The sequence below is a fragment of the Oncorhynchus nerka genome, linkage group LG12 (assembly GCF_034236695.1).
Source record: "Oncorhynchus nerka isolate Pitt River linkage group LG12, Oner_Uvic_2.0, whole genome shotgun sequence".
Classification (NCBI taxonomy): Eukaryota; Metazoa; Chordata; class Actinopteri; order Salmoniformes; family Salmonidae; genus Oncorhynchus; species Oncorhynchus nerka.
In genome coordinates, this window is record NC_088407.1 from 26,563,430 (window position 1) to 26,590,303 (window position 26,874).

At 44.6% G+C, this 26,874-nt stretch overlaps 2 protein-coding genes across 5 annotated transcripts in view; both read left to right on the plus strand.

The window, feature by feature from the left end:
* LOC115138025 (uncharacterized) overlaps positions 1–26,874 on the plus strand; it is a 96,911-nt gene that overhangs the window by 28,302 nt on the left and 41,735 nt on the right. The gene's annotated exons all lie outside the window — the stretch shown is intronic.
* LOC115138018 (uncharacterized) overlaps positions 14,885–26,874 on the plus strand; it is a 47,994-nt gene continuing 36,004 nt past the window's right edge. Inside the window, exons 1-6 of one of the 3 annotated variants that reach the window (XM_065025426.1) lie at positions 14,898–14,970; positions 15,123–15,479; positions 15,582–15,932; positions 16,020–16,151; positions 16,254–16,303; positions 16,428–16,680. In XM_065025426.1, coding sequence (XP_064881498.1) covers positions 14,928–14,970; positions 15,123–15,479; positions 15,582–15,932; positions 16,020–16,151; positions 16,254–16,303; positions 16,428–16,553 — 1,059 coding nt within the window. In that variant the 5' untranslated portion in view covers positions 14,898–14,927 and the 3' untranslated portion in view covers positions 16,554–16,680. Of the gene's footprint in view, positions 14,971–15,122; positions 15,480–15,581; positions 15,933–16,019; positions 16,152–16,253; positions 16,304–16,427; positions 16,681–26,874 lie in introns of those variants that run through there. The other 2 variants (XM_065025427.1, XM_065025425.1) reach the window with 2 other exon arrangements.

Here is a 26,874-nt window from a genome sequence, read left to right on the forward strand (position 1 = left end):
TTGGAATCGTGGTTTCGTGGTAGAAACCATTGTTGGGCTTCATCTCTCTCACCCTGTAACTGGAGTGAGTGCTGCTGGTCAACCTTCAAAACCGAGTGGTCAGGGGTCTTAGCATTGCAAGCTTTTGATGCCTCAAAAGTTGTGCTTGCAAGCTCTCTGAGTTGTACGATAGTCAAGCCAACGTGGGCTGTAAGGCCCAAGTAGGTAATGAAGCTGGGATATATGTTCTACAGAGACATTTGTTTGAATGGTAACAGCTCTTCCATTCCTGTTTCAATGAGGTGGCCAAAGTAAGCTGAACGAAGGCTATGATAGTAAACTTGTGGGTGTTCATTCCGAGCTTGTTTGACAGTGTTTGCCAGTGAGCTATCGTGTTTGAGAGACGCAGAACAACTACATTCTAATTTCAAAGCTGTGGCAAGTTTAGCGTAGTCATTTAGCACGTGTTGCTGTTGTAAACAAATGAACAGGTAAAGCCTGTCAGATCCCGTAGTGTTCATTTGGCATCCAATGCATCCTCTGTCGGCTAGGGACATCTCAGTATCGTTTGGCTGACATGGAATGGGGTCAAAGGTGGGGAAATTCTTGACACGTTTGTCAAGGTGTTCCACGCCAAGTGGGAGGAGAGGGTTGGCTTCATCCTGTGAGGAAATAGGGGCTGAAAGGCCAACAGGAGAAGCCAAGATTTGGCTTTGATGGCGAAGAGGCGCCATATTAATCAGTGCCAAATGGCCAAGAGGAGAAGAATGAGGGACACATGAGGGAAGCAAAGTCTGAAAACTTCTATCATCTTCACTCCTTTGAGTACTGGGCTCCGGTTGCTTGGTTTGGTAGTCACGCTGTAGTGCGTGACTGTTCTGGAATTCCACCAGATTTGACCTAAGAGTGGTATTCTGCTGCATTGCAGAGTCCATATGAGCGCTTAGAGTACTGATTTTGAACACGTGTTGCACTTGCTCCTTTCGGTCTCAACCGTATCTGTCATTGTTTGCAGATGTAGGTCTTGAGTACAGAGCAAGAGATTCAGTGATGTAATCCTTGCTTAGAAATCACTATTTCCATCTTCATCACCTGAGTTCTTTCATCATTTATTTGGTCGACGACTTCAAAGTTTTGCTGACCTGTCATCCAACTTAGTCATTGTGTTCATTAACTGATCGTCTTTGGTCTGCAGCATTTTGACTAGAACATTGTTACTTTGAGTAACGTTCAACAAAACCGCATGTTATCAAGTTGCTCGCTCCTGTTTCTAGTTTGACGTGGACCTCTTCGTATTTAGTTTGGGCTAAATCAAGTTGTTCCTGTAGAAGACAATTTTGTTCCTGTAGAAGACGCTCGTTCTTTGTCATAGGTTTTTACAATTACATTGAATTGTTCAGTTTTCAAACGCAGGTCCATAGCTAGCAGAATTGTTTCCCTTTTCTGCTTTTGTCATTGGTTTCCCTTTGGAAATTAAACTTTAATTTACCTGAGAGCATAGCTGTATCAAGATTAATGTGGCAAATGTTTAATTGTCTCATTTGTAGAAACCAATCACTTTGGGTATTATCTAAAAGATCCACCAGAAAAGATTTGCTAGGCAATTTTAACTTTAGTTCAAATTCAATGAGACCGATAATATCCATTCAATTGAGATTGTCTGGATTATCATAAGTGTAAATAGTAGTTTAAATGTTAGGGTACATTCATCACAAGGTACACGTCCCTTATGGAGAGGCCACATGGGATTCCCGCTGGAGGCGTGACTTCCTTAACCTCTTGCTTCTACTTGGGACGCTTGCGTCCCAACTAGAGCTCTGGAAATGCAAATGCGCTACGCTAAATGCTAATAGTATTAGTTAAAACTCAAAAGTTCATTAAAATACACATGCAGGGTATCAAATTAAAGCTACACTCGTTGTGAATCCAGGCAACAAGTCAGATTTTTAAAATGCTTTTCGGCGACAGCATGAGAAGCTATTATCTGATAGCATGCACCAATACACTACAACACAAAAACACAGCAGGGGACGTAAACAAAATAATTAGCATTTCGGCGTTACACAAACCGCACAATAAAATAGAAAACAGTCATTACCTTTCACCATCTTCTTTGTTGGCACTCCTAGATGTCCCATAAACACTATTGGGTCTTTATTTCGATTAAATCGGGCCATATAAAGCCAAGATATCGTTATATGTAGACTGTGTGATAAACGAAAAAAACTGCGATTTCACAACGTAACGTCATTTTTTAAAATTCAAAAAGTAGACGATAACTTTCACAAAACACTTCGAAATACGTTTGTAATGCTACTTTAGGTATTAGTAAACGTTAATAAGCGATAAAAATCATCCTTAGGCGATGTAAAAATCATTAGCTGTCGTCTTGGAAAAAATTTCACGAGAGAGCTCTTCCGGAATGATCTGGGCGGAGACCGGAGGTAAGTGGTGCCCCTGTTTCGGTTCAACCAAGAATCAAAGATGATTCAATTCACAAGACTCTAGACAACATGGGGATGCTGTGGGAGTTGAATGCTCGGTCTTATCTAATTCGGCTCACTGTTAACAATTGCTGGAAGTGGCGCAAGGATATTTATTTCCATTTTCTGTGATCAGGTTTTCCTGCGCTTTCCGATGTAACGCACGTTATGTTATAGCCACAGTCGTGATTTAACCAGTTTTAAAAACGTCCGAGGGTTTCCTATCCACACATTCTAACCATATGAACGTACTATATTCCTGGCATGAGTAGCAGGGCGCTGAAATGTTGCGCGATTTTTAACAAAATGTTCAAAAAAGTAGAGGGTCGACTTAAGAGGTTAAGTATTGGAAGCAAATTTTACTGATTAATCAGTGTTAATGATGAATCAAACCTATATAGGCTATTTGGGAATTACATTTGATTTAACTTGAGAGTGTTGCTGTATCAAGGTTAATGTGGAAAAGTTAAAATTGTCTCATTTCTAGAAACCAATCAATTTAAATATTGTTTAAAATGTCCATTGGAAAAAGGTAAATCTGGCAATTTTACCTCTAAAATAAATGAGACATCGATATCCAATCAGTTGAGACTGGTTGGATATCATAAGTAACCACGTGTTAAACGTCATCCACGTTTGGGTGTCACCTAAATAATTATTTAGAAAATACATTTACTGGCAATTCTTTACCCACAGGGGGTCACTGATTGCAGAAAACTGAAGTACGGAAGTACAAAGGGCGGGACGTCCATTGTGTAAGACGGAAACATTTCCAAGTGACACAGGAAAAACAAAATGGCTGCTGTTCCTTTGTTAGCTTAGCATCTCGGGCAAGCTAATGCTATTTTGTACACTTTCAAACATAACATCAGATCCCTTTAAACAAGGGAATGGTTTTACTAATAACGTCTTACGTTCGAACCCTTTCCAGCGTTATTTTCGCAATGTTTTAACCGGAATGCACCGTGGTCTCCTCACGCTACTGAAGAGGCGAGGGACAGAAAATTATCGTTTGTCAAGCTAATATCTCAAATTTCAATTGGCTGGCTCTTTGTCCTTGCTTGAGAAATTAATAATGACCGTGTATACCCGGTCCTGAAACACAAGAGACAGAAATAGCACGTTTGGCTCAACGCGTCAATTTGTCAAATTTCAATAAGTAGCTGGATCATTATCCAAGTACTAGACATGTAATCACGACTTTGCAACTCATAAGACAATCTGACATCATCTGATACATGACACTGGGACAACTTATATAGCAACACACCACATGGCTCTATTTGTATCTAACACAGTCTGTTTGTACAGCAATCTGTTTGCATAATTAATATATATACCTAATTCAATCATGAAGACCTCATTCTATTTTAGATTCCTCGGGCATGGGGCGTCAAAATACTGCATGACAGTTTCTATCAGGTATTTATGACCTGTCGTAAAGTCGTACATCATGACATTTGTGTCATCCTCATCATTGTCCTTGCTTGTGTTTTGTAAAAGTTGACCAAGAAAACAAACTTCTCTGCTGTGCAGAGGTATGTGACCAAACCAGGAATCAAGGAAACAATGGAAGCCCGAGAGGCAGCCTCAAAAAAATGTTTTGGTGGGGGGCACACGGGGTGGAGCACACGGGGTGGCGAGCGGAGCAAAGGTGGGAACAAGAACCAACTCCCTGTAATTACGATGAGGAGTTGGTCACGGTTCAGATACCATATTTTCCAGTTCTGCGCACCGTGCCTCCAGTGTGCGCCCTTAGCCCGGTGCGTTCTTTGCCTGCTTTCAGCACTTGTCGGGCTAAGGTTGGCATCCAGCCAGGACGGGTTGTGCCAGCTCAGCGCTCTCCTGTACGCCTCCTCAGTCCAGGATATCCTGCGTCGGCTCTATGCATTGTGTCGCCAGTGTGCCTTCACAGCCCAGTGCGTCCTGTGCCAGCGCCCCGCACTTGCCGGGATAAAGTGAGCATCCAGCAGGACGGGTTGTGCCATCTCTACGCTCCAGACCTCCAGTGCGCCTCCACGGTCCAGTACGTCCTGTGCCTGCTCCACGCACGAAGCCTCCGATGATGATCCATGGCCCGAAGCCTCCAGTGATGATCCATGGCACGAAGCCTGCAGTGATGATCCATGGCCCAGAGCCTCCAGTGATGATCCATGGCCCGAAGACTCCAATGATGATCCATGGCACAAAGCCCCCAGTGATGATCCATGACCCAAAGCCTCCAGTGATGATCCATGGCCCGAGGCCTCCTGTGATGATCCATGGCCCGGAGCCTGCAGTGATGATCGATGGCATGAAGCCTGCATTGATGATCCATGGCACGAAGCCTGCATTGATGATCCATGGCCCGAAGCCTCCAGTGATGATCCATGGCCCGAAGCCTCCAGTGATGATCCATGGCCCGAAGCCTCCAGTGATGATCCATGGCACGAAGCCTGCAGTGATGATCCATGGCCCGGAACCTCCTGAGACGGTCCACAGCCCTGAACCTCCTGAGACGGTCCACAGTCCTGAACCTCCTGAGACGGTCCACAGTCCAGAACCTCCTGAGATGGTCCACAGTCCGGAACCTCCTGAGACGGTCCACAGTCCGGAACCTCCTGAGACGGTCCACAGTACAGAACCTCCTGAGACGGTCAAAGGTATGGAACTTCCTGAGACGGTCTGCATTCCAGAGTCTCCAGTGACGGTCTGCAGTCCAGAGCCTCCAGTGGGGGTTCCCAGTCCAGAGCCTCCGGACGTGATCCAAGGTTCGGATCCTCCGGCAAAAGTCCAAGGTCCGGAGTCCCCGGCAACGATCCATGGCCCGGTTCCACGGAAGCTGAGGGATCAGAGTGTGCGGAGCGGGGGCTATGTCCCGAACCGGAGCCGCCACCAAGGATAGATGCCCACCCGGACCCTCCCCTATAGAGTTAGATTTTGCGGCCAGGAGTCCGCACCTTTGGGGGGGGGGCATTCTAGTTGGTCTATTTCTTTGTTGGCCGGGTATTGTTCCCAATCAGAGGCAGCTGTCTATCGTTGTCTCTGATTGGGGATCATTCTTAGGCAGCCTTTTCCCCACCTTAGTTTGTGGGATCATGTTTTTGTACAGTTACTGTGTAGCCTGCAGAATGTTACGTTCGTTTATCTTTTTTTTTTGTTGGTGTTCATCAAAATAAAGAAAGATGTACGCTTACCATGCTGCGCCTTAGTCTCATTCCAACAACGGACGTAACAACCATAAACAACCATGTCACTATCGTTGAGAGACTGATTTCAAATATGACAATGTACACATTTGGATTTAGAAGTTTTCAGAAACTATTGACAAATGTGAACTTCTAAGTACACCTTGCAGTACTGCAATTCATGTATATTTCAATAGGGAGCAGCAGTGTATATGGAAGTCCCTGTGAATGCTTCACCAGTAGAGTCGCATCAACTTTTAGAAGTTGTGAAAATGATCAAATTGTTCACTTTCCTGTGATAGTTGATGTGTGTACTCATAATGTCTGTCAGCAAAGGCCCAACAAAGACACTGTGTGGCTTTTAAGAATCTGTAACAAGGTAATATATAAATGTATTACATACGTACTGCACATCTGTACCATGTTATAAATCAATTTCAGAATCAGTCACTTGTATCAAACAGTCTAGGTAGTCATCATCACTGGATCATTACTACTAACATCAACTAAGTTATTATAAAGTGTATCTAAGTTACCAGGAGCCACACAATCACTAAAAATAAAACTGGTAGTAGAGTGATCTCTATATGATGAAGACAATGATGCGTGTGTTTACATGTAGTTTATTTAAATTGATTTCCAGGGAGTAGTTGAATAAGTATGGGAGACAACCTATTTATTCAAGTTATCTCTCCTCTGTAATGTGTTGTCCTCTTTTAGTTGTGTTGATAGCATGTCACTGAAACCCACCCCTACACGTTGACAAGTTCCCAGGTACTCTGCAGTCTTCTGTAAGCCCAAGATGAGTCTGTGTCTATGCTTTGGTCAGGTGGGCCTGCTGACTTTGTACCCACAGGACCCTCCTACCTGCTCTCTGTGTCTCTGTGTCTCTATGTGGTTTTCAGCAGGATGTCTATGTGGTGTCACTGTTGTTCTCACTATCTTTACTTGTTGTTCATGTTGCCTCTGGCAGTTTACAGTCAGCAAAACAGTTATTTATTAAACTGACTAATATATATTTAGTTATCTGAAATCTGTTACAAACCACAAATAACTGCTGATGAACCATATTTGAACCCTCTTAGTTAAGCATCTCATGAGTGGTACAGCACCATCTATTCTAACTTGTGGTCCAGGGCGGAGGGGCCATTTTGTGATGATGTCATGGAAGAACTTTCAGTAAATTCTCAAAAAGACATGTCTTATGAAGCACACAAACTACTGCAGGTTCCTCTGTCAGAATGAGACCAATAGAGGAGGATCCTCCTTCTGATAGATTGCTTCCTTTTAGAACCACACTAACCACAGAGTTAAAAAGACTAGATAAAGTGTGTCACTAGCTGTTTAGCTGGGGTTGTCCAATCAGAATAGGCACTCTCAAATGTTACACTTAGTGAATGTTTCTTTGAATGATATACAAGCAATGGAGGACTGACATGAAATGTATTTGGTTCATTGTGTAGGTGTTTACCCCGCTCATGTTCACACTTGTACATACAAGGGCTCCCGAGTGGCGCAGCGTTCTAAGGCATTGCACCTCAGTGCAAGAGGCGTCACTGCAGTCCCTGGTTTGAATCCAGGCTGCATCACAACCGGCCGTGATTGGGAGTCCCGTAGGGCGGAGCACAATTGGCTTTGCGTCGTAAGGATTTGGCCAGAGTAGGCCATCATTGTAAATCAGTATTTGTTTTTAACCTACTTGCCTCGTGAAATAAAGGTTAAATATAACAAATTAAAAAATACACTCTATTTTTCCAAAGTATGTGGACACCCCTTCAAATTTGTGGATTCTGCTATTTCAGCAACACCCATTGCTGACAGGTGTATAAAATCGAGCACACAGGAATTCCATTTCCATAGACAAACATTGGCAGTGGAATGGCCTTACTGAAGAGCTCAGTGACTTTCAATGTGTCACTCATAGTATGCCACCTTTACAACAAATCAGTTCATCAAATTTATGCCCTCCTAGAGCTGTCCAGGTAATTGTAAGTGCTGTTATTGTGTAGTGTAAATGTCTAGGAGCAACAAAGGCTCAGCCACTAAGTGGTAGGCCACACAAGCTCAGAAAACACGACCGCCGAGTGTTGAAGCGCAAAGCGCGTTAAAATGATCTGTCCTCGGTTGCAACACTCACTACCGAGCTCCAAACTGCCTCTCGAAGCAAAGTCAGCACAATAACTGGGAGCTTCATGAAATGGGTTTCCATGGCCGAGCAGTCGCACCCAAGCGCTGGGGTGGTGTAAAGCTCGCCGCCATGGGAATCTGGAGCAGTGGAAACACGTTCTCTGGAGTTATTAATTACTTTTCACTATCTGGCAGTCTGACGGACGAATCTGGTTTTGGAGGATGCCAGGAGAATGCTACCTGCCCCAATGCATAGTGCCAACTGTAAAGTTTGGTGGAGGAGGAATAATGGTCTGGGGCCCCTTAGTTTCAGTGAAGGGAAATCTTAATGCTACAGCAAACAATGACATTTTAGATGATTCTGTCCTTCCAACCTGGAAACAGTTTGGGGAAGGCCATTTCCTGTTGTAGCATGACAAGGCCCATGTGCACAAAGCGAGGTCCATACAGAAATGGTTAGTCGAGATCGGTGTGGAAGAACTTGACTGGCCTGCACAGACCCCTGAACTCAACCCCATCGGTCACCTTTGGGATTCATTGGAACGCCGACTGTGAGCCAGGCCTAATCGCCCAACATCAGTGAACAACCTCATGAATGCTCTTGTGGCACGTTCCTCATATTGGCTGGATGTCCTTTGTGTGGTGGACCATTCTTGATACACACAGGAAACTGTTGAGCATGAAAAACCCAGAAGCATTGCATTTGTTGACACAAACCGGTGTGCCTGGCACCTACTACCATACCCTGTTCTTTAACCTGTCTCATTCCCTTCATCTACTCTGATTGAAGTGGATTTAACAAGTGACATCAATAAGGAATCATAGCTTTCACCTGGTCAGTCTATGTTATGGAAAGAGCAATTTTATGGTTTCAGATGGTGATGTTGATCCACAGATGAGAATCCTGGTCCTTCTCTCCATCATAGGAACTGGAATTCTCCTCTGCTGTCCTACCATCTTCATCATCATCTACACCAACAGTAAATAGATAAAGTGTCAATAGACTAGAGATGGGTTTTTTAGTAAAGTCAGAGATACTGTATCATCACTATGCATTACAAATGATGCTTTTTTTTTTTTTGCTCGTATTGCATTTGAAAAATATTAGCCTGCGACTTTTAATTCAATTGAGCATCATCATCCTTGCTTATGTTGTATGTGTTAATTGATTGAACCGAAATCCCTGTGTACTGAATGTGCCTTCTTTTTGCATTAATACATATCTATTTAAACAACTGATACAGACTAAAATAGACTTCTTCCATCTCTTAGTTTCTGTACTGTACTGTTACCATGCTAAAGTCACCCATGCATCATGCACTCAGTGAACTGTTCACAGGTACCTGCACACTTTGGTCTGCTGTGAGCTCTTTGCTTTCGATAGGCCTGGTTGGCCTTTCACTCACTATGTGGTTTCAGCAGAATGTCTATGTGGTGTCTGTGCGTTTTCTCTCATGCTTGCATTGTTGATCATGACCATGACAATTAGAAACACAGTCCACTGACATACTGCATGCTATTATTTTAAACACATTTTACTGATGGACATTTATATTTCTCTTTCCACAGTGAAACCTCAGGATTGGACATCTTTGTCCAGATAGTGCTTTCAAACAACACCATGTTTACAAAAAAAATGACATCATCATCAAGACAATACGTGTGATTCACCAAACCTGCACAAAATATTATAGAAAGTAAGCATTGGTCCACTTTAAACATTGATTATATGAGTGATTTTCAGATATGCAAACCATGGTGGGCTGAATAAGGCATTTACAAAAATGACGCACACGTCCAGTCCGACCAATCACCAATAAGCCCATTGTAGAAGTGTTCTGTACATACAGTATGTCTGTATGAATGTTTGTGCAGAGGGCTTCTGCAGAGACAACCTACTGTTACCATGTTGAACCCACCCACACATCATACACTCAGTGAGCTGTTCACAGGTACCTGAACACTTTGATCTGTGGTGAGCTCAAGACAAGGCTGTCTCTTTGCTTTGTATAGGCCTGGTTGACCTTTCACTCACTATGTGGTTCTAGAAGGATGTCTATGTGGTGTCAGTCAGTTACTCTCTTCAGTTGTTGTTCATGCCCATCACTATTAGAAACACAGTTCCACTGACATACTGCATGACATGTAGACTAACATCTTATCACTTACAAGATCATAGGTTTTATCAAATCTTGAACTGTAATCATTAGTTTACAGAGTGTAGAGTAGAAGGTGTATCCAGGCTACAGCCAAGATCCCTACCCACCCAGGTACACTTCTGACCCCTACTAAATTCTAAGGTGTTACACTTAATGTTACTGTGAAATAGTGAAAGTAAGACTGACATAAAATAGACTTGCTTCATCCTGTAGGTGTTACCCCCTTATACACTCATGATGCTCCACCCCTATTCATCCTGAACGTACAGTATCAAGTGATGTTCTATGAATAACAGTCCTCCTTATAGGTCATCAGGAGAACTGTAACTGCTGCGTGTGGTGGAACCAAAGATATCTAAGGCACACAACTGATGTTGATACCAAGAGCATACAGGTACATGTAATGTATGCTTAAAAAGTACAAAGTGCAAAATACTATTTAAAAAACAACAACAACCTGTGATGGTAAATCAGGTGTTAAATCAATTAATCAAATGTACATCAGCCGATGTCACAAAGTGCTGTACAGAAAACGATGATTGCCAAAAAAAGAAAAATGGTTTTTGGATGATATTTGAATTGTTCAGACTATCCAGATAAGAGTATTAGACAGCTTTCATCCAGCCAGTTGTTGCAAATGACTAGAATTGGTCCACTTTTAGCATTGATTATATACAGTCAGTGATTCTCAGTTAACCTGTGAAGACCATGGTGGGCGGTATAAGGCATCAACAAAAAGGATGCGTATAGTTCAACCAATCACCAAAGTGCCCACTGTTGAAATGTTGTTTACATGGGTAGACTGCTTCCACTCAAGACACAGTTAGTAAAGAGGGTGACAACCTAATAGACGATCAATTCAATGTCAATTCAATTTTCATTTCAAATTCAATTCAATTTAAAAGGCTTTATTGGCGAAGCAAGTGCCAACGTAAGTGCCAAAGCAAGTGAAATAGATAATGAACAAAAGTGAAATAAACAATAAAAACATCCCTTTTTTTGTGGCAACAGGTCACACATCTTGCTGCTCTGATGGCACACTGTGGTATTTTGCCCAAAATATATGGGAGTTTATCAAAATTGGATTTGTTTTCAAAATCATCGTGGGTGTGTGTAATCTGAGGGAAATATGTCTCTCTAATATGGTCATACATTTGGCGGGAGGATAGGAAGTGCAGCTCAGTGTCCACCTCATTTTGTGGGCAGTGTGAACATAGTCTGTCTTCTCTTGAGGGCCAGGTTTGCCTTCATTTCTCAATAGCAAGGCTATGCTCACCGATTCTGTACATAGTCAAAGATGTACTTCATTTTGGGTCAGTCAAGGTGTTCAGGTATTCTGCCACTGTGTACGCTCTGTTTAGAGCCAAATGGCATTCTAGTTTGCTCAGTTTTTTTGTAAATTCTTAGAGCCAAATAGCATTCTAGTTTGCTCTGTTTTTTTGTAAATTCTCTCCCATGTGTCAAGTAATTATCTTTTTGTTTTCTCATGATTTGTTTTGGTCTAATTGTGTGGCTGTCCTGGGGCTCTGTGCGGTCTGTTTGTGTTAGGGACCAGGGCCAGCTTGCTTAGAGGGCTCTTCTCTCTAGGGGATGGCTTTGTTATGGAAGGTTTGGGAATTCCTTCCTTTTTGGTGGTTATAGAATTTAACGTCTCATGTCTGGATTTTGATAGTTAGCGAGTATCGGCCTAATTCTGCTCTGTATGCATTATTTGTTGTTTTACATTGTACACAGAGAATATTTTTGCAGAATTCTGTGTGCAGAGTCTCAATTTGGTGTTTTTCCCATTTAGTGTATTCTTGGTTGGTGAGCAGACCCCAGACCTCACAACCATAAAGGGAAATGGGTTCTATAACTGATTCAAGTGTTTTTAGCCAGATCCTAAATGGTATGTCAAATGTTATGCTCCTATTGATGGCATAGAAGGCCCTTCTTGCCTTGTGTCTCAGTTTGTTCACAGCTTTGTGGAAGTTACCTGTGGCGCTGCTGTTTAGGCCGAGGTATGTATAGTTTTTTGTGTGCTCTAGGGCAACGGTGTCTAGATAGATCATCACACTCTGCCTGATATTTCCACTTCTCAGGGAGATGGGTAGGTCCAACTTGTATTTTTAAGTGCTTATAGGGGAGGGGGTACACCCTAAATTTGTAGACACCCAGGAACTTTATTGATGCTATTCATATTTGTCTTTGTGTGTATTCTAGCTGCGGTACAATCCTCAGCCATGCACCTTGTGTCAGCCAACATAAGAGACACAGTGACTTTGCACTGCTTCCATGAAGGCAACTTAGCACTGCACTTATGATTCAAGAAAACCTTGGGTGACAATCCTCAAGTATGACATTAATGCTACATTCCACAATGAATTTAAAGGCAACCTTCACTTCTCAGTGCAAAGCGGCAAAGGAATAAAACACCTAAGGATCTCAGACATGCAGCTCTCAGATACAACATATTACTGTGGAAGTTCTTATTCCAACAAGGTGGATTTTGGAGAAGGATCCTTTCTTACTGTTAAAGGTACAACATCTGAATTTAGAGAGAAAATAACTTGAAATTAATCTTCAGCATTTTTGCACTTTAAGTTTTGAATCACAACTGTTGTTCAGCACTTTATGTCTGAGTCAGTCCAGCCAGGAGACTCTGTGACTCTGAACTGTACAATTGACACTGAGACCTGTTCAGGAGAACACAGTGTTAATTGGTTCAGACATGGCTCAGGAGAATCCCATCCAGGAATCATTTACACCCATGGAGACAGGAGTGATCAGTGTCAGAAGAAGAGCCCTGAGGCTGGGTGTCCTACACAGAGCTGTGTCTACAACCTCCCCAAGAGGAACCGAGTTACTACTGTGCTGCGGCCTCATGTGGGGAGATAGTGTTTGGGAACGGGACCAAGCTGGACATCAAGGGTAGGTGAAATGTCTTACATTTCTGTTTATATCCATTGTTTAATCTACTGTGTCAAACTGTACACAGTTGTAGTTATTTACATCACATTAGAAAATGTCCAATCATTTTCCGGGACAATGGCGCAGACCCTCTTCTCTTGTTGTATTGCCTGAGCTCAGCATTGGGTCTCTTGTTTATCCTGATCATTGTCCTTGGTTGCATCATGTACAATATGAACAAGAGAAAGTGTCTGCAATGTAGAGGTAAGTATAGTCCATACCAAATAAATGAATGATGTATGTAGCAGGTAAAGTCCTTCTGTCACGACTTCCGCCGAAGTTGGTCCCTCTCCTTGTTCGGGTTCCACCATGTTTCAGTTTCGTTTTGTTTTGTCTGTATTAATCACACCTGGTTTCAATTCCCATATTATCTTCCTTATTTAACCCTCTGGCATACATTTCTGTTCTGTCCGTGATTGTTGGTGTCTTAGTGGTTGTTGTAGGTGTTAGTTTGTATGTATTTTCCTATTTGGAATCTTGCTTGACTTTTGTGAGTAAACCCCGTTGTGTTGCTCAAACCTGTGTCCTGTGCCTGACTCCGCTACATCCCTGCACCCAATCGCTGACACCTTCATAGAAGTTGCTCTTCTTTGATGTCACCAGATGTATCTGTTATGGAAGATGAAGTTGTATCTTTTTTATCTATGTTTCTATGATGTTTCCATGATGTATTCTGAATCTGAGCAACAAGAAGAACAGGTATATAAGACAGAGAAGCAACATGTAGGAAGAGACGGTGTACTCTGGGAACAGACAGTAGAACTGGATGAATGACACAGCCTTAATTGTTAACTTTATTCACTGTAACTGGAATGAATAAGGAGCATTGTTTCTCCGCAAAACTCATTTGACAATGACTACCTTGTGATAAGATAAATGAAACATTTAACAATAATCAATACGAAGGAAGTTGAAGGTATTTATTTGGGCCATACTCAGCCATACTCAGAAAATAAGACACGGTAGTACGGCTTTAAATTAGTAAACAAGAAGAGGTTTGAAATCTTTTGTATTTTGTCTTTTAGATTGGAATGCTTCTCAGCAAAGCCAGTATGGGAATCCTTATGCCAACACGTCAGACCAACAGGTTAGCAGAATTGCTGTATCAAAAGTGAGACTGGATAAGAGTATTAAAGCTAAATAGTACAGCATTAGATTTGACCCAGAGTCTGAATTGAGTGAGTCTGTGTTTCATCTCCATAGCTCCACAGTGACGATGATGCCCTGAACTATACTACCCTGATGTTCACTGAAATGAAGAGTACCAAGCCCAGGAGACAGAGGAGAGAACAGAGAGAGGAAGAAACCATCTACTCTGGTTGACTCATCAAGACAGGATGTGACATGTAAGGGTCATCCAATCAGCATCATTCTAAGTTATGTTCCACTCTTCCTCTGAACTCAAATTTGATCTTGACTGTTCCAGTGTGAACTGGCTATTATATACATTTCTCATTTGCTGTAGGATGCCTTTGCATGGGCCTAGTTTTGCCTGATATAAATGTAAAATAACTATTTTCCAGAACATAATTGTCCTCCAAGTGGGAAAGCTGATACTTGGATTGTTTCATAAGTCTCAAATCCTCAGCAGTAGTGGCTGAGGTTGACTTGTTTTTGTAGAAGTGTGCAACAAAATGTATAGATTTTTCAAATCTTTATTTTGTCAAAAAGGTGCCAAAAACACCAGAGTTCACTTCCTCCTGAAAGCTTTGAATTGCCTTCTGCAAACATGAAGTGAGAAATACAATGTATTTCAAAGAGTGTATGTCAAAGAGGACATATGTACCGGTAGTCTCAGCCACCGACCCAACTGATGAAAAAATACAGACAAGTAACTCTGACTGTACATCATTTGAAGGGCTGCTCTAACTATGGTATGCCACAGGACACATGTTAGATTGTAGTTTTTATCACATGTTTTATGCCTGTTCAGACAGCCAATAATATCACTCAGTTCAGAGTTTCCGCCTACTTCATAATGATTACCCAATGAGTGTCATCATATAAATGGTGCCCAGTTGTCAGACCCACACAGTGTATAGTGCAGAAAGGACATTCAAATTATGATTATTTGTTGGACAATCTTTTTGTTTTACGCCAATTTTGGTAAGCAAGAAATATAAATTTGGATCCTTTTACTTTTTTACTTCATAGTCTTTTTGAATCCATTTGAATGAATATGTAGTCTGAATAATGATAATAATGTATAATTCTGTACTATACCTTTGTCTGATTGATTTAGTTTGTTTGCTTCACAGGTTGTGTACTTAACAAGGATGTAATCCAACCAGACCCTGTGATAGTTACACAACTGGGACAAAGTGTATCTCTCACTTGCTTTTGTCAAATTGATTTGATGTTCAGAGTCTCTTGGTTCAAGCAATCTGTTGGACAGAAGCCTCTTCTCATGGCATCATCATATTATCTCTCTAAAAATAGTTTTCATTTTACCAAGGACTTTAATGAGACTAAACGTTTAAGTGTGAAGAGAGGAGTTGACAGCTTTAACCTGACCATCTCAAAGACAGAGTCAGGGGACTCAGCTATATACTACTGTGGTGTTATGGAAGTGGGCCAAGTCACATTTGGAGAAGGAACATTTTTAATTGTCAAAGGTAACTTAAATAGCTTCCTAATGTGTGTTCATATAATGCTAAATTAATGAATCTAGCAAAAAAATGGAATGTACACACTATGATCTTACTCACTCTCTTCAGATTCAGGGTCCAACAGCATGTCTGTGCTTCAGCAGCCTTTGTCCCGGTCAGTTCAGCTAGGAGACTCTGTGACTCTGAACTGTACAATACACACTGAGACCTGTGCAGGAGAACACAGCGTCTATTGGTTCAGACATGGCTCAGGAGAATCCCATCCAGGAATCATTTACACCCATGGAGAAAGGAGTGATCAGTGTGAAAAGAGCCTTGAAGCTGTGTCTCCTACACAGAGCTGTGTCTACAACCTCCCCAAGAGGAAGCTCAGCCTCTCTGATTCTGGGACTTACTATTGTGCTGTGGCCTCATGTGGGGAGATACTGTTTGGGAATGGTACCAAGCTGGATATTGAGGGTAGGTTAAACAGCTTTCATTGTTGTTCATATCTCCTATACATACGCTTGCTATTCTGAGTTTCTTCTAATTATTCTAAAATTTCAGCAGGCGGGAGTGTAGACCCTCTTCTCTTTGTATACTGCCTGGCCGTAGCATTGGCCTTTGCGTTTATCTTGATCATTCTCCTTGCCTGCATGATTTACAAGATGAAGAAGACAACATGTCTGCAGTGTAGTGGTAAGTGATTAAAAGTGGCTTTTCGTTGATGTCACCATCTCTATATGTAGAAAAACTGGAAGATGTGGCAGTATCTATAGTGTTTTGTGTCTTTTTTCTCAGAACTGGTCTCTCAGACAAGAGGTCCTTCAGTTTCCCGGTCAGATGCAAGTGTAAGCAGAAAAAAGTTTATGTTGCATGTCTTGTACAAATACAAACTTTCACACTTGGCTTGCAAAACCAAATTGTGCACAAAGTAATACATTTAATGTCAAAAAACTATTTTGTTCTTCACAGAGCCAAGATGCAGACAGTCTCCATTACGTTTCTCTGCCTCTGAGCAACAAGAAGAACAGGTCTAGAAGACAGAGAGGAAACATGGAGGAAGAGACGGTGGTCATGTACTCTGGAATTAGACAGTAGACACTCTTTAACTAGCTCTAGCTTCGTTAGCTATTTCTTTGAATGGATATGCTGAAGAAATGTGATGAAAACAGTTGTTAAATCTTTTTTTAAATGTAATTAAAAGTATAAATAATTTCATGTTTAACTTCTCTGTCAAACTTTTTTTTATGGTTGATTTGCATTTGTCAAGAAAAAAGAAAGCATTTCCAGTGGTTAAACCTAATTAATTTGAATAAGTTGAACTCAATGCATTCTGTTCACACACCTCTGTGGTCATAGTGGAGGGTGTTACAGTGACCTTACACTTTTGGAAATGTACCTTTCATAGACCTTTAACACAGGAAGACTGACCTGCAGCAACACACTGTACTCTACTTTTCCTCTCAGGGCCACCGTACTATTCACGCCCCTTAGTGCAACAATGGTCTTAGTGCTTACAGTGTAAAGGTCAATGTCTTCACATTTATGTGAAGTCAGGTAGTCCCTTGCATCACGTTACAGTGAATAACGTAGGCCCCTTTAAACATAATTACTCATAGTGAAAGTGGCATAACAGCCCCCACCACAGAAGGAGGACAGGCCAGTTAGTGTAGGTTTTCTTCCTTGTTTTCTCTTTAAGACATAGGCCTACAGATTGCATGCCACACACCCCCTTACATACACAGCAACATATGTACAGGTTTTCTGTGGTCTGCTATGAAGAATACACAAGGCTGTAGCTATCTACACTTTGTTAAGGCCTGTTGGCCTTCTGCACAGGACCCTCTATGTCTTTCTCTCTCTGTCTCTCTCTATGTGGTTTCAGCAGGATGTCTCCGCGGTGTCAGTCAGATGTTGCTGTTGTGTTGTTGTGTCTCTGTTGCTGTTGTGTCCCTTACTTTGGATGGACAAGCCCTCTGTTGGCCAGCTGCAGTACATAGTATTGTAGACAGTGTGAGCATAGTTTTGCCTAATAAAGGATAAATCCAGAGTAGTGACATTTTAAAAAATCAACAAAAAAACGGAACATCGACATATTCAAACTTGCTATGAGATAAAGTAGTGCATTACAGAATCAAGCTGTAGAACAACATGAAAGGATAGTGTTTGTTCTATTCATGGTCTACTAGGCGGCCTATCGAGTGTTCAGCTAATCAAATTTGACCATCAAAATCCGACGTTACCTGAAATCAACCAGTGAACGCAAACACAAGTTTCCATTCCTTTCTGTAGAGCGACTGTATTTTACACAGGTCAGTCTCGTCCAGTGAAGGAGCAACCAAAATGATTAAACTCCTCACCTTTCTTTGATCTGGAAAGCATGTCAGTAACATCTAGCTCAATTGACTAATGTTATACATGTTCTTTATACATTTAAAGTGCTTACTAGAGGCATTTGGTAAATGTAATAAAATGCAGAAAATATAGTGTTTTTTTCATGTGCATCTCAAACACCAGTTATTGGCGGAGGGGTGTCGTGGGGGGACAGCGTCAGCCAAGGGACCAGGAAACACCGGCCTGAAAAGGAAGACATGAAACGAAGGTGAGATACGGTAGTCACTGGGAAGCTGTAACCTATATGTCACCTTGTTGAACTTCCGGAGATCCTTGAACGGCCCCACAAACCGGGGGCTCTGCATCTTGCAGGGCATGTGGAGTGGGAAGGTCCTGGTGGAAACCCAGACGCAATCACCAGGATGGAACATGGGCACCTTACTGCGGTGGCGATCCGCCTGCTCCTTCTGGCGACGACGGCAAGTTGGACCATCACATGAGCATCACTCCAAACATCCTCTGCGCACCGGAACCAGTTGTCCACCACTGGGGCATTGGTCTGGCTCGGAGTCTACGGAGCCAGGGCCGGTTGATAACACAGGACACATTGGAAGTGACTAAGCCCAGGGAAGGAATCTAGCCCACTCCCCCTTTTGGCATGATATTGAAAATCTGTCTACAACCACCAGAATGGTGGTGAAACCATCAGAGGAGGGGAGATAACAAAGTAACAACGTCAATGGACAGATGAGACCAGGGATGCTGAGGCACGTGAAGGGGAAGGAGCTTCCCTGCAGGAGTGTGCCGGGGGTACTTAGTTTGAGCACACACAGAACAGGAGTTGATGTAACAAATAACATCCTGTGCCAAGTTGGACCACCAATACTTATCGGAGATAGATTGAATAGTACGGGTGATCCCAGGATATCCAGCGATGACAGCTCTGTGTGCCCAAGTCAACAGCCACTCCCTTATCCCGTATCGTATATGCGCTAAGGAGGACAATTAGTGGGTGTGGTTTCCCGCTCCAGAGCCTGGCGAAAATCTACATCAGTGTGCCGGGGGACTTAGTTTGAGCACACACAGAACAGGACTACAAGAAGAAACCCAGCCCAGTCACGGACCAGGATGTCTTGCTCCCAGGCAGACTAAATAACTTTTTTGCCCACTTTGAGGACAATACAGTGCCACTGACACGGCCTGCAACGAAAACATGCGGTCTCTCCTTCACTGCAGCCGAGGTGAGTAAGACATTTAAACGCGTTAACCCTCGCAAGGCTGCAGGCCCAGACGGCATCCCCAGCCGCGCCCTCAGAGCATGCGCAGACCAGCTGGCCGGTGTGTTTACGGACATATTCAATCAATCCCTATACCAGTCTGCTGTTCCCACATGCTTCAAGAGGGCCACCATTGTTCCTGTTCCCAAGAAAGCTAAGGTAACTGAGCTAAAAGACTACCGCCCCATAGCACTCACTTCCGTCATCATGAAGTGCTTTGAGAGACTAGTCAAGGACCATATCACCTCCACCCTACCTGACACCCTAGACCCACTCCAATTTGCTTTCCGCCCAAATAGGTCCACAGACGATGCAATCTCAACCACACTGCACACTGCCCTAACCCACCTGGACAAGAGGAATACCTATGTGAGAATGCTGTTCATCGACTACAGCTCGGCATTCAACACCATAGTACCCTCCAAGCTCGTCATCAAGCTCGAGACCCTGGGTCTCGACCCCGCCCTGTGCAACTGGGTACTGGACTTCCTGACGGGCCGCCCCAGGTGGTGAGGGTAGGCAACAACATCTCCTCCCCGCTGATCCTCAACACGGGGGCCCCACAAGGGTGCGTTCTGAGCCCTCTCCTGTACTCCCTGTTCACCCACGACTGCGTGGCCACGCACGCCTCCAACTCAATCATCAAGTTTGCGGACGACACAACAGTGGTAGGCTTGATTACCAACAACGACGAGACGGCCTACAGGGAGGAGGTGAGGGCCCTCGTAGTGTGGTGTCAGGAAAATAACCTCACACTCAACGTCAACAAAACTAAGGAGATGATTGTGGACTTCAGGAAACAGCAGAGGGAACACCCCCCTATCCACATCGATGGAACAGTAGTGGAGAGGGTAGCAAGTTTTAAGTTCCTCGGCATACACATCACAGACAAACTGAATTGGTCCACTCACACTGACAGCGTCGTGAAGAAGGCGCAGCAGCGCCTCTTCAACCTCAGGAGGCTGAAGAAATTCGGCTTGTCACCAAAAGCACTCACAAACTTCTACAGATGCACAATCGAGAGCATCCTGGCGGGCTGTATCACCGCCTGGTACGGCAACTGCTCCGCCCTCAACCATAAGGCTCTCCAGAGGGTAGTGAGGTCTGCACAACGCATCACCGGGGGCAAACTACCTGCCCTCCAGGACACCTACACCACCCGATGTTACAGGAAGGCCATAAAGATCATCAAGGACATCAACCACCCGAACCACTGCCTGTTCACCCCGCTATCATCCAGAAGGCGAGGTCAGTACAGGTGCATCAAAGCTGGGACCGAGAGACTGAAAAACAGCTTCTATCTCAAGGCCATCAGACTGTTAAACAGCCACCACTAACATTGAGTGGCTGCTGCCAACACACTGTCATTGACACTGACCCAACTCCAGCCACTTTAATAATGGGAATTGATGGGAAATGTTGTAAATATATCACTAGCCACTTTAAACAATGCTACCTTATATAATGTTACTTACCCTACATTATTCATCTCATATGTATACGTATATACTGTACTCTACATCATCGACTGCATCCTTATGTAATACATGTATCACTAGCCACTTTAACTATGCCACTTTGTTTACTTTGTCTACATTCTCATCTCATATGTATATACTGTACTCGATACCATCTACTGTATGCTGCTCTGTACCATCACTCATTCATATATCCTTATGTACATATTCTTTATCCCCTTACACTGTGTATAAGACAGTAGTTTTGGAATTGTTAGTTAGATTACTTGTTGGTTATCACTGCATTGTCGGAACTAGAAGCACAAGCATTTCGCTACACTCGCATTAACATCTGCTAACCATGTGTATGTGACAAATAAAATTTGATTTGATTTGATTTGAGTTGATGTAACAAATAACATCCTGTGCCAAGTTGGACCACCAATACTTATCGGAGATAGATTGAATAGTACGGGTGATCCCAGGATATCCAGCGACGACAGCTGTGTGTGCCCAAGTCAACAGCCACTCCCTTATCCCATATCGTATATTCGCTAAGGAGGACAATTAGTGGGTGTGGGTTCCCGCTCCAGAGCCTGGCGAAAATCTACATCTATGTCCCAGACCACAGGGAATACGATGCGAGATGGAACGGGAAAGCAGGTCCTCTGGCATTTGGCTGACCAGTCCGTGATTTTCATCCTCGACCATGAGGGGTTATGGCGTTGGAGCCAAGGGAGGCTGAGTTTTATCTTGTGATCTGGTGCACTCGTGATGAGGAAGGGAGTATTCTGCTGATGAATGGACTCCAAGGTGAGGGTGAGTGGTGTGGTGATGTGATCCTAGTGGTCGAGTTTCAAGGGATTGGACCCGAAACGGAGAAGAGAATGTGTATGAGGTGATATTAGAGAGGTGGTAAAGGTCCGGTCAATAAAGTTCCCCGTGGAACCAGAATCCGCTAGCGCTGTAGAAACGGTACCTGAGGGACAGCCAGTTAGTGTGATCAACACTAAAAAGGGAATGGCAGAAAATGATGAGGGTAATCACACCTGCCCCAGGGGGTGGAAGATGACTGTCCTTCTGCTCTTGTGGAGGACGTACCAGACACTGCTGAAGCTGGAGCCTTCCTTGACCACAATAGGGACAGAGCCCCAGCTGTTTCCATCTGCGTCGTTCAGCCACGGGGAAGTGTGTGACCACTACCTCCATGGGCTCAGGCTCTGCTACAGAATGGTCACCGAGCGTTGAGGGTCACCGAGCGTTGAGGGTCACCGATGAGGGTACTGATGCTCCCGAAGTAGGTTATCCAGACGGATGGCCATCACGATGGGTGTGTCCATGGAGAGGTTGTCATCGCGACATGCCAGATCCGTCTGGACCTCCTCGTGCAGTCCTCTTTTGAATAGCATACGAACTGCTGGCTCATTCCATCAGCTGGATGCTGTTACAGTCCAGAAGGTGAGTGGGTACTCAGCAGCGGTCTGGTCATCCTGCCCCAGTTGGACTAGGCGCTCACCCCCCTCTCTGCACTCCCTCCGGTGGATGAGCAAAGATACCTCTGAATAGAGCCATGAACCCCTCATATGAATCCATCTCCTCCTCTCCTCTCTCCCAGGCGGCCGTAGCCCACTCCAACACTCTCCCAGTCAGCAGAGAAATAACCGTGGCAACCTTGGACCTCTCAGTGGTGGGAGCTCTCATCTGGTGCACAAAATAGAGGGAGCACTGGAGTAGGAAGCCACGGCACTGAGATGGGGTTCCATCATATTAATCCGGGAAGGACAGACGGTCATTATTGACCTGGGTGGACTGCTGAGTGGACTGGTGTGCTGTCTCACTGGGTCGACTGGTGTCAGAGTATTGTCTGCTAGATGAAGGCAACGCTTCTCGGGAAGACTGCGAAGAACCTCTTCCATAGTCTTCCCCAGTTTCACCAGCTGGTTGTGGTGTTGAAGAAGTAGGTATCCCTGTTCTTCAACCATTTGGGAGATGTCCTGATTACCTGATGCTTCCATTTGTTGAGGCCGTATTCTGTAATGTATACACTGGGAGTCGGAAAACAAGTGCAGCTGGTGAGTTTAATAATAAATGGAACATAGAACAATATAACAAACACAAGTAGCGTATAGACATGAAACACAGTCAAAACCTTTATTTTATTTAACCTTTATTTAACTATGCAAGTCAGTTTAAGAACTGCCTGGGGACGGGAACTAGGGGACTGACAGATATAGGGGAGGTAATCAGTGAAGTGATGGAGTCCAGGTGTGCATAATGTTGAATGCCAGGACTGGTGGTTACTAAACCAGCGACGTCGAACAACGGAGGTGAGGAACGGAAGTAGACATGAAAAAGCGAAGGTATTTATTTAGGCCATACTCAGGCATCTTTATGTTCCAGTGATGAACAGTATTTTTCTCTTCTCATGCCACTAACAACCGCTCAAACACACAGCAACCTATTTACAGGTACTCTGTTATTTAACAAATAAGAACTTAAGACTTGGTAGTATGCCTTTTAATTTGTAAAAAAAAAAAGAGGTTTCAAATGTTTAAAACATTTAGTCTTTTTTTTTTGCGGTGACCCCTTCTCAGCGAAGCCAGTATGGGAAGCTTCATGCCAACAGGTTAGTAGGATGAGACAGGGAAATAGTATTATAGCAATATACTACAGCATTAGATTTCACCCATACTCTGAATCCTTGTTTTATCCACATAGCTAAACGGTGATTATGATGCCCTGAAGATCAGTGACAAGAAGAGGAACAAGCCCAGGAGACGGAGGAGAGAACAGAGAGAGGAAGAAACCATCTACTCTGGTGTAAGTAATCAAGACAGGATGTGACATATGAGGGTCATTCAATCAGCATTATTCTATGTTAAGCCCCACCCCTCCTCTGAACTCCACTTTGATCCTGACAGAGCCAGTGTGATCTGACTATTAAATACATATCTCATTTATTGTAGGATGCTATTGCAGGTGTCAGGACCCGGTTACGAACCCGGGTCTCCAGAGTGAGAAACAGTCACTTAACCAACTGAGCCACGAATAGTCGGCAGAACCCAGAAGATGAGGCAGACACAGCAGTACTTGAGACGGTGTATTTAATGTAGTAAAAAGTGAAGTCCTTCTGGAACACATGTAACTCCACAACCTCAAAAGGAATTCCACAAGAACAAAGGTAATCCTCCAAGACAAAAAGGTAAATCCACAAGGTGGTAGGTATAGCACAAAAAGCCTCAAAAGATACTCAAAAATAAATAAACAAGAACAAAAAACACAATTCCACAAGAGCGTCCACCGGGATCAACAAGAGTTAACAGAATACTAGGGCTGGGTGCTAACATACAAACACAGAGCAAAGGACTGAGGAAAACAAAGGGTTTAAATACAATCAGGGGAAACGAGGCACAGGTGCAAATAATAATGGGGATCAAGGGAAAACAAAAGGTCAAAAGGCACAATGGGGGCATGTAGTGACCAAAAACCGGAACAACCCTGGCCAAATCCTGACAGAATCCCCCCCCTAGGAACGGCTCCTGACGTTCCTACCAGCTCTCTCAGGGTGGAGAGCCCTGAACTGACGAATGAGGTCAGGGTCCAGTATGTCTTTGGCAGGAACCCAGGAGCGCTCCTCGGGACCGTAGCCTTCCCAGTCCACCAGATACTGCCAGGACCGCTGCACCCGGCGGGAATCCAGTATCCGATGGACGGTATAAGCCGGCTGGCCTCCAATGACACGAGGCGGAGGGGGAGGTCTGTCTGCCGGGACAAGGGGAGAAAAAACAACAGGTTTTAATAAGGAAATGTGAAATGTGGGATTAATCTTAAGGGATCTGGGTAAGTGTAGGCGATAAGAAACTGGGTTAACTCTCCTGGCAACCTTAAAGTGACCGATGTATTTTTGGGACAGCTTGCGAGACTCCACCCGTAGTGGTAAGTCTCTTGTGGAGAGCCAGACTCTCTGGCCGGGGCGCAGGGTAGGCCCGGGACGGCGACGTCTGTTGGCTTGTTGTTGGTACCTCTGTGAGGAACGCATAAGATTAAGACGGGTCTTCCTCCACATAAGCCGACAGCGTCTGACGAACTTCAAGGCTGAAGGCACTCTGACTTCTGCCTCCTGGTCTGGGAACAATGGAGGGGCATAGCCAAACTGACACTCGTGCGGGGACATACCAGTGGAGGAGGAGCGCAAGGTGTTGTGCGCGTATTCGGCCCAAACAATGAAGGACGACCATGTGGACGGGTTGTTACGAGTCATACATCGGAGGGTGGCTTCCAGCTCTTGATTCATCCTCTCTGTTTGGCCGTTGGACTCCGGATGGTACCCTGAAGATAGACTGGCAGAAGCACCCATGAGTTGGCAGAAGGCCTTCCAAAACCTTGAGGCGAACTGGGGACCTCTGTCAGAAACCATATCTTGAGGAATGCCGAAGACTCGGAACACATGATTAATTACCAACTCAGCCGTCTCCTTGGCAGAAGGTAACTTAGTCAGAGGGACGAACCTGGCCGCCTTTGAAAACCTGTCGATTATGACTAGGATAGTAGTATTGCCATGGGATGGAGGAAGGCCAGTAATAAAGTCCAACGAGATATGGGACCAGGGTCTGTGGGGAATAGGTAAAGGAGTCCTTGAGGGCGGAGGTGAGAAGATTTGCCCTGGCAGCACACGGGGCAGGCATTGACGAAAGAGGCAACGTCTTCTTATGGTAGGCCACCAGAACTTACGCTGGATGAACTCCAAGGTGCGACCTACGCCCGGGTGACAGGTGAGGCGAGAGGAGTGCCCCCACAGAAGGACCTGAGTCCTCACTGCCTTGGGGACAAACAACCGATTGGCAGGACCCCCTTTCGGGTCCGGTTCGATAGCTTGAGCTCGTCTCACGGTATCCTCAACTTGCCACGAAATCGGAGCCACGATCATAGCAGCAGGAAGGACAGGCATGTCCGTGTCATCTCGAATGGCAGGAGCGTAGACTCGGGACAGGGCATCCGGTTTGAGATTCTTCGATCCGGGCCGATAGGTGAGGATAAACTGGAATCGATTGAAGAAAAGAGACCATCTAGCTTGTCTAGAGTTCAACCGCTTCGCCTGCTGGATATACTCCAGATTTTTGTGGTCCGTAAGCACTTGAAACGGGTGAGAAGCCCCTCGAGCCAGTGTCTCCATTCCTTCAATGCCATCTTAACCGCTAGGAGTTCACGATCCCCACATCGTAGTTCCTCCTCAGCCGGGGTAAGCCGGTGTGAGAAGAAAGCGCACGGATGAAGCTTCTTGTCTTCACCCCTCTGAGACAGGACAGCTCCAACACAAACCTCTGAGGCGTCTACCTCCACCACAAACGGTTCATCTGTAGTCGGTAGTATCAGGATGGGAGCAGAGAGGACGCGCTGCTTGAGTCCTTGGAAGGCCGTCTCAGCTTCTCTTCCCCACAAAAACCTTGCATTGCCACCCTTGGTTAAAGCTGAGAGAGGGGCTGCCACCAAGCTGAAGTTCTTGATGAACTTGAGGTAAAAGTTTGTGAAGCCCAGGAAACGCTGAACTTCCTTAACGGATTTGGGGGTGGGCCAATCCGCTACCGCCCCTACCTTCCTGGGGTCCATTTGGACTCGACCGGGTTCCACTACAAATCCCAGGAATTGTACTCGGGATGAATGGAATTCACATTTTTCCGGCTTAACGTACAGATGGCTGTCTAGGAGGCGTTTGAGTACTTGTCTGACATGCTTTGTGTGTTCTTGAAGAGAGCTCGAAAAGATGAGGATGTCATCCAAGTAAACAAACACAAATATGTTAAGCATATCCCTAAGCACATCGTTTATGAGCGCTTGGAACACCGCTGGGGCGTTGGTCAGGCCGAAGGGCATCACCAAGTATTCATAGTGACCAGTAGGCGTGTTGAACGCGGTCTTCCACTCGTCACCAGGTCTGATCCGCACAAGATGGTATGCGTTCCGCAGGTCAAGCTTAGTGAAAACAACTGCTTCCTGGAGCAGCTCGAAGGCTGTGGCCATAAGGGGTAGCGGGTAACGGTTACGGACGGTTATGGCATTGAGTCCCCGGTAGTCGATGCAAGGACGTAATCCACCGTCTTTCTTGGCCACAAAGAAAAACCCTGCTCCCGCCGGGAGGTGGATGGACGCATGAGGCCTGCTTCCAGAGCGTCCTTGATGTAGGTATCCATAGCAGCTCGTTCGGGTGGAGATAGGGAAAAGATCCGACCCCTGGGGGGGCAAGTGCCCGGAAACAGTTCGATGGGGCAATCATAAGGTCTATGGGGTGGTAGCATGGTGGCCCTCTGTTTGCTAAATACCAGTTTGAGGTCATGGTAACACTCGGGAACTCGG